Genomic DNA, 8562 nt, shown 5'->3' with positions numbered 1-8562 from the left:
CGCCTCGAGACCTTTGACTCGCTGAACTCCACACACCAGTCCCGTCACACATCGGTCCCGCCACACAACAGTCCCGTCACACACCAGTCCCGCACTCGTAACCGCTCTGCTCTGGGAGTTTAATGGCTCAGAAGTTTGTGGACACAAGCGTCTCTTTCAGGAAGTTATGAGAGGTGAGTTATGAAAAGCATCATAAAGTTTCCGACTTCTGCTCGCATGTTTCTGATCCTCTTCTCCACACAGGAGACATGAAGCCTCGGCTGCAGACACTCACCCGGACCGTCCTGCTGTTGCAAGTCTGCTGTGAGTTATTATCTGATGTCTTTATGTGTTTATGTAGAGTTTATACGGGCTCGCGGGAACACCGATTACAGAATTCTTGATGTTACTTTTATTTCAATTTCAAATAAATGCTGTTTTTTAGAACTTTCTATTTCAAAGAATCCACCCCCCCCCCCCCCAAAAAAAAAACATGCTTTTCACAAAAATATTAAGCAGTACAGCTTTATTTAAAATTTATAATAATAATATGATTATAATGTTTCTTGATCAGCAAATAAATCGGCAAATCAGATCGATAATTTTTCCTTTTTAACATGTACTTTTCTTGGCATAAACAAACACCATAAATCATTTAGATTAATTAACTATATTATTATTGAAATTATTATGTATATATATAAAAAAATGTGTTTATTGAATGTTGAATACTTACCACAAATAAATGCTGTTATTTTCTAACTTTCTATTTATCAAGAAAATCCAGAAAAATGAATCGTTTTCCACACAAATACTGCACAGCTTTATTCAAAATTGATAACAATGAGAAATGTTTATTTTTTATATTATGGGAGAGGTAACGCCTCCAATATTTTTAGATCATTATTGTTTTTTGTTTTTAAATAAATAATTAACATTTTCCCTTTTTTAACATTTACAATTCAGTAAACGGACTACAGTTATTATTGAACTATGTAGTTTCAATAATTATTATTTATTATATAAAGAACTATTATTGAACATTGGTGTCTTATGTGTAATTTTCCATTTCAAATAAATGCTGTTCTTTTTCAAAGAATCCTGTATGTTTTTTTAATCAGTTTCCACAAAATATGAAGCAACAGCACAACTGTTTTCAACATTGATAATAATAATCAATGTTTCTCACACAACACATGACCAATATTTTGATTAGTAGTCAACCATTGTTTTTTTTTTAAATAAATTATTTAAAAAAATATTTTTTTTTTACATTTTCATTTTTTGGCAACCATAATGGTCTACTGTTAGATTGATGAACTACATTATTTAAAAAAATAATAATATTATCTAAAAAAAAGTCACTTTTATAAAAAAAAAATATATATATATATATATGTATACACACAGTGTTATGCATAAGTGAACACGTCCATGCTAAAGTTGCCTAAAAAGATGAATTAAAAATCATCTTCTGGAAATTGATCTTAATGTCTTAATTAAAACAATGATGAAAACTCCAACCTTTGAGGACACCAATTTTCTTTATGAATGAATAATGTATCGTAAATAAATAAATGTTCTTCCTTAAAATACAGGGTGCATAAGTCAGGACACCCCTATGTTAAATCCCCATAGAGGCCGGCAGATTTATATTTTTAAAGGCCAGTTATTTCATGGATCCGGGATACTATGATCCTGATAAAGTTCCCTTGGCCTTTGGGATTAAAATATCCGCACATCATCACACACACTTCACCAAACCTAGAAATCGGCATGGGTTTATCTCAGTTCGCCTAATAGCTGGATTGATTAGCATTGAGAGATGATCTTATGGAAAGTTCCCCGTAATGTAAATAACTCGACGCCATGTGTTTGTGAATTTCCAGTTAATGCTTCTGCATCAAGCTCATGTAATCATAATTTGGAGATATAAGTATGTTTTATAAGATATGGTGTAACCGCAGGGCTCTGGAGCGGCCAGTGTTTGTCCGTCCACTTCTCAAACCAGCGGTCTGTGTATGTAGTCAAAGGCCAGGATCTGATCCTACAGGCACAAATCGAGCTTCTGGAGGGTGAACGCGTCGCTAAAGTGACATGGGAACGCAGCGCAAAGGCTTCTGGGAAGAGTTCACCAGTGGCTGAGTTTCCTCATGGAGATCCCTCTGATGAGAGAGTGACTGTGGAGACACAGGGATCCACACTGAAGATCAGGGGTTATGAAGCAGCGGACGGCGGCGTTTATACCGTCACAGTAACCGACCAATCAGGACAGAGACGTTCTGCTCAGCGAAGCGTTCAGGAGTATCGTAAGATCAGCTAAAGCTTCACACTCATGCACATGAGCTCTGATGATACTCCTCAAACACTGTTGTTCTGCACCACTAAACATACAGACTATTCACACTTGTATATGTATGTATAGATATATATATAGTATACAGGTGAAACTCGAAAAATTTGAATATTTTTATTTCAGTAATTCAACTTAAAAGGTGAAACTAATATATTATATAGACTCATTACATGCAAAGTGAGATATTTCAAGCCTTTATTTGTTATAATTTTGATGATTATACAGTTTATGAAAACCCCAAATTCAAAATTAGAATATTGCGAAAAGGTTTTCATAAGCTGTAAGCCATAATCATCAAAATTATAACAAATAAAGGCTTGAAATATCTCACTTTGCATGTAATGAGTCTATATAATATATTACTTTCACCTTTTAAGTTGAATTACTGAAATAAATGAACTTTTGCACAATATTAAAATTTTTCGAGTTTCACCTGTAGTGTTTATATATATATATACTGTAAAGTGCTGCTTGAAAGTGTGTGAACCCCTTGCAGAATCTGTGAAAATCTCAATAATTGTAACAAAATAAGAGGGATCATACAAAATTCATGTTATTTTTTATTCAGTACTGTCCTGATTATGATATTTTACGTAAAATGTTTACATATAGCCCACAAGACTAGCCTTGCTTAGCACAAAGACTGGAGGTAAACGGCTCCAGCTAGCACACTGCTCCCAATAAGTGACAAAATAACACCAACATTTTCCTATTTACATGTTGTGATTTGTATAGTCACAGCGTGTACACATAACAAGGTCACATGAGACACAGACATCTAACCGTATACATGCTGGGAACTATATTCTCAGAAGGCGAAGCACTGCTACTTGGGCGGAGTGATATAGAGAATATAGTTCCCAGTGTGTATACGGTTAGATGTGTGTCTCATGTGACCTTGTTATGTGTACACGCTGTGACTATACAAATCACAACACGTAAATAAGAAAATGTTGGTGTTATTTTGTCACTTATTGGGAGCAGTATGCTAACTGGAGCCATTTACCTCCAGTCTTTGTGCTAAGCTAGGCTAGCGGTGTGTGCGTCAGACAGAGTTACGGCACGCACGGAGATGAGAAGGGTGTGTGTGGACTTATCTAACTCTGGGGGATACGGGGAATAAGATCAAGTCTACACATAAGGTAACGACACACAGTATTAAGAATCAAGGAGTATTTTTAATAAATTCAGCTATTATTTTATCTTGTGGACTAAACATCTTTAACATAAAATATCATAATCAGGACAGTACGGAATAAAAATAACATGCATTTTGTATGATCCCTCATATTTTGTTACAATTATTGACATTTTCACAGATTCTGCAAGGGGTTCACACACTTTTAAGCAGCACTTTACATCACAAATTGTGATATTCTATAAAGTGGTAAAAATGGCACTTTCTTCATTATGTCCCAGTATTTAGTCGGTTTCGTGTGTGTGTGTGTGTGTGTGTCAGTGGCAGTGAATCACGTGTCAGTGATGGTGAATGTGTCTCACGCTGTTCTTCACTGTATGGAGGCCTGGGGAACTGACCCGTCCTTCACGTGGCTGCATGAGAAGGTCCTCGTGACGGGGACAGTGGGCCGTGTTTCGGCAGACGGAGCGTCTCTGTTCGTCTCCGGGACCTTCTGTGGACACTTCACCTGCGTCGTGAGCAACAAACTGGGACACAGTTCGGCCACATACACCGCAGGTACGCCACTCCGCATCAGGGCCATTCATGGTAGGAGAACGCTATTACAGGAGAAACTCGAAAAATATTAGAATATGGTGCAAAAGTTCATTTATTTCAGTAATTCAACTTAAAAGGTGAAACTAATATATTATATATAGACTCATTACATGCAAAGTGAGATATTTCAAGCCTTTATTTGTTATAATTTTGATGATTATGGTTTACAGCTTATGAAAACCCCAAATTCAATAGAATATTGTGAAAAGGTTTTCATAAGCTGTAAGCCATAATCATCAAAATTATAACAAATAAAGGCTTGAAATATCTCACTTTGCATGTAAAGAGTCTATATAATATATTAGTTTCACCTTTTAAGTTGAATTACTAAAATAATAAATGAACTTTTGCACGATATTTAAATTTTTCTAGTTTTTTCAGTCAAACCAAAAATGGTTCAGAGAGCACCAGATATCATTTTTGATATTGTTTTACTAGTGTGTGCAGGACACTACAGTTCATTTATGTAAGTGAGGAGAGCAAAATAAAGTAAACTGACATATTATACACAAAAAGTCTTCATACAGTGACTACCAATAAAATGTATAAAAATTTGGGACTAAAAATTATTCCAACACTTTGACATGATCATGTGTTTTTTCTTTAATTGCTAATGCTCTTTTTACACACACTGAACACAATGAAGCATTGGTCACTGGTTGAGCTAAACTGGTATTATCTAATTGTGTAGTTAAATTTACCAGCTGACAGATATTCAACATAATTCATGTGTGAGACAGTCTGACAGAAGGATGGACAAAACCAGTGAAATATCAACTGAGTTCTTGTCATATTTTATTACCATTTTCTAAACTACAGCGAATAAACTGTGATAATATGAGAAAATGTTGAAGGTGTCTGAATAAATGTCAGATTGACTAACATCTGTAAGGCTGTGTGTGTGTGTGTGTGTGTGTGTGTGTGTGTGTGTGTGTGTGTGTGTGTGTGTGTGTTTCAGAGCCGTGTGAGAGCACAAGCAGGAGCGCTAGCGCTGTCGTTGTGTTTCTGCTGCTGTTGCTGGCGCTCGGAGCCGCATCTCTGGCCTTTCTACTGTGGAGGTGTGTTTAAACAAGTCACGGTGTTTTAGTTCATATTTAAGTTTTTATTAAACATCACGGTCACAGTAACACACTTACAACGACATCTGTGAGGCTTAAACGCAGAAATATGCAGCCTGAAAACTAAAACTTTATCAGAGTGAAACACTATTGTTAGAATCTCCCAGGATCAGCGATCTCCCCTAACAGTGATCGGACAGACCTACACGACGGCTGGTAGTACTCGCACCACCTACAACGTCACCGTGTCTCAAGACGAACAAAACGCACGTCTCGGGTTTGATCGTCACCCTGGCGAAATGTACCGGTATTTTGTATTTTTCTAAAAAACCTCCAATCGTGTTAAAAAGGATGTGGCGACTGGCCACCTGGTGGCGCTATAAAATAAAAAACTTAAACGGCTATAGCTACGCAACGGTCAGTCTGATTGACGGAAAACTGGCATGCGGTGTCTAGCCTGGCTCCGCCCTCCTACATACTTCCGCTCAATTTTCATTTTCCTTCAGTACTAGGTCTGGGATTGTGGTGTATTCTTTCTTTTTCTGAAATCAAAATTTCTCCGGTCCAATCAGCGAACAGAGGGAGTGTCTGAGAACGAAGACGTTGATGTCGTGCGTTAGTTTGAGTTGTAGTTCAGTAATGGAGAAAGATGCGAGCGATCACTGATCACTGCACAGCATTTGCAGCAGATCCGAACCGAGCGCAGCGGCGTATTGTTAATGATTAGACCCTAAACACAATCCTCTGATCATTCGGATACGTGTTTACGGCCGGCGCATGACATACGTCACGACCAAACGTTAGCGATCCAGATCCAGAGCGGCTCTGGGCAGATCCAATAGTTTTAAACTTCAACAGAGGACCCGTCTACAAAGAAGTTAACGCTTGTCAATGGAGAGAGGCCAGACTCTCTGTACAAATGAAATGTATGCGAGTCTAGTAGAACCAGGCTAACGGTACGGTAGAAAATGTTTTGAATATAAAGAAAAAAATAATAGATTCAGCATTAGTGATGTGGCAGCGAGCTATAATGCACATACGTGTCCTTCTTGTGTTTCTTAGACGTTGAAATAATTTCAAAATCTGCCAAAATTCCAATGCTACTTCTGAATGGGATGTCTACTTCATAAATTGTATGAAAATTGTAAAAATAATGGTTCAGATCCTCAAACAACATATGGAAATGGAGGCGCCCTTATATGGGCAGTAATGTCCACTAGTGGAGAAGTGTGGTACTGCGCCCGAACAATATCTCACTGAAAGCTGATTTTTTGAGATATCAACCTAAAATTTGAAACACAACTTGTTCAGATTTTTGGCTTTGATTTTTTTTTTTTGAGTCCACCAGGTTTTGAAAATATATATTTTATATAAAATAAGAATAATTAAATTTTTAACATTGTACATTTTAATAAACTCAAATTTCTATATCTTTTTTTCCGTTTAACTTTCTTAATTTTTTTCACTTCTACAAAAATCTGAGAAATGTCTTCTTTAAAACAAAACCAATCTTACATCTATATTCCAAAGCATTCCTGAATTACAACCATTTAAGTTCGGAATGTGATTTTCGTGTCTATTAAAAAAAGGCGTGCCGCTTAAAAGCCTTAAAGCGCTTGAACTCCATTATCAACTCGATTTATAGAGTTTCTTGACTTTTCGAGTCAGTTTTGTCTCAAATGTCCCACTTTCTCCAACGCAGAAGACACCGGCACGGACAGCACAGAAGAGAGAGACTGAGAGAGCCGTATGAAGAGGATCTGTGAGACTCGAACTCTGACTCAAGCTTTCAGAATACATCTCTATACTTTATTGATCCATGCTTTAGAGGCGGTTTTGTATAATATTAGATATTTATTGACAAACATGTTTATATAACCAATGTAGACTAGGATCACTAGGAGGTTTCATTAATACGCTCTTTTCTGAAATACTTGATATTCTTGAAATATTATACTTATACTTAATCTAATTTTTTTGTTTTTTATACACTGTACATTTAAGCTTAAAATGCATAGCTAAACATCCACACTTTTTCAACAAAGTCCATCTTAATATGAAATATTGTATAATATGGTAAAATGTGATAAATAGTTATCATGATAAAATACATTCTGGTAAAAAATAATAATAAATAAAAACACATTTTGGGTTAGAATTGTTTTTATATTTTAAGTAATTTGAATGAAAAAAAGTGTGTGTGTGTATATATATATATAAATTGCCAAGTAAAAAAACTTGAGTTTGCACAGATTTTTTCGGTTCCAAATTTTGTCTGATATGTTTATTTCTGTGCTGGATATGAGATATTTCAGACGTGATTGCTCACGTTTTGTCAATCAGACAGTTAACCACAATAATCTGCATTTTGGACTATAATTTATAAGTCAAAAGTGGATTCTGAAGATGACTTTAACCTTGATATTTCAGCACAGATGACAAGTGTGTGAGTTCTCCTGGACAGTCATCAGTATAAACTACATCAGCATGACATTTGCATAATGAGCTCTTTTGTATTCCATAATTATGAAGTCAAAATCCCAAAAGTTTACAAATGGGAAAGACGTGTAAAGAATGATGATTGAAGTATCATCGGTTTCTCTAATTCCTGCACTTAAAGAAATAGTTCAGCCAAAAATGAAAATGATGCCATAATTTAACCAAGGTGTATGACTTCTTCCAGCCGAACACAAACAGAGTTATATTAAAAATATCCTGGCTCTTCCCAGCTTTATAATGGGAGAGAATGGTTTTGATTTTGAAGCCCCAAAAAAGTGCATCCATCCATCATTAAAGTAATCCATACGGCTTCAGGGGTTAATAAAGGCCTTCTGAAGCCAATACAAGCAGAAATTACAGGAAATATTCACCCAAAAATGGAAATTATCCCATAATTTATGGGACACATGATGTAGGATGTAGTAAAAAAATTTTTTTTTTTTTTATTGCAATATTAACAAACAGAACAATTTGATACATACAAGAAATATAAGCAATCTTCAAAACAAAAAATAAATTATAGTTCAGTACTATGCAATAAAAGAGGAAATTTAAATCTATTAAGTCTTGAAAAAGAGAGAAGAGAAGAAGAAAAAAGAAGAGGGCACAAAAAAATGAAAACCATATTAAGGGAAAATATGAAATTAATATTAAGCTTAGATGATAGAAGACGTCTCGCGAAAACCACGCAACTCTCTCGTGATCGCGCGCACGGTCGTTGCTGGGTCGAAGCAAGTGATTATAGTTTATAAAGTTATAAATGTTGATATTTTTCTTACAAACACCCTTCAAAAATCTCAGGTACCTTTAACTCCCATTATAAAGCTTAGAAGAGCCAGGATATTTTGTTAATATAACTCTGTGTTTAAAGAAAGAAGAAAGTCATATAACGTTAGCTGCTACACCTAGCATGACTTGAGGGCGAGTAAATGATT

At 35.7% G+C, this 8562-nt stretch overlaps 1 protein-coding gene across 1 annotated transcript; it reads left to right on the top strand.

The window, feature by feature from the left end:
• The first annotated feature begins 39 nt into the window (after nucleotides 1-39).
• Nucleotides 40-8196, top strand: LOC307005263 (uncharacterized protein). Its single transcript, XM_079625245.1, has 6 exons — nucleotides 40-173; nucleotides 244-303; nucleotides 1947-2288; nucleotides 3795-4031; nucleotides 5029-5128; nucleotides 6831-8196. Exons 1-6 carry the CDS (start codon nucleotides 167-169, stop codon nucleotides 6892-6894), a joined length of 810 nt encoding a protein of 269 aa, XP_079481371.1. The 5' UTR covers nucleotides 40-166; the 3' UTR covers nucleotides 6895-8196.
• The last annotated feature ends 366 nt before the right edge of the window (nucleotides 8197-8562 follow it).

The sequence above is a fragment of the Phoxinus phoxinus genome (genome assembly GCF_949152265.1).
Source record: "Phoxinus phoxinus genome assembly, chromosome: 10".
NCBI lineage: Eukaryota > Metazoa > Chordata > Actinopteri > Cypriniformes > Leuciscidae > Phoxinus > Phoxinus phoxinus.
The sequence above is the reverse complement of the archived record's forward strand: the minus strand, read 5'-3'. Positions and strand labels throughout refer to the sequence as shown.

Excerpts from the sequence above, each read along its gene's own strand:
- LOC307005263 (XM_079625245.1), top strand. Across the intron at positions 304-1,946 it reads CCTGCTGTTGCAAGTCTGCT|GGCTCTGGAGCGGCCAGTGT; the intron begins GTGAGTTATTAT and ends GTGTAACCGCAG. Across the intron at positions 4,032-5,028 it reads TTCGGCCACATACACCGCAG|AGCCGTGTGAGAGCACAAGC; the intron begins GTACGCCACTCC and ends TGTGTGTTTCAG.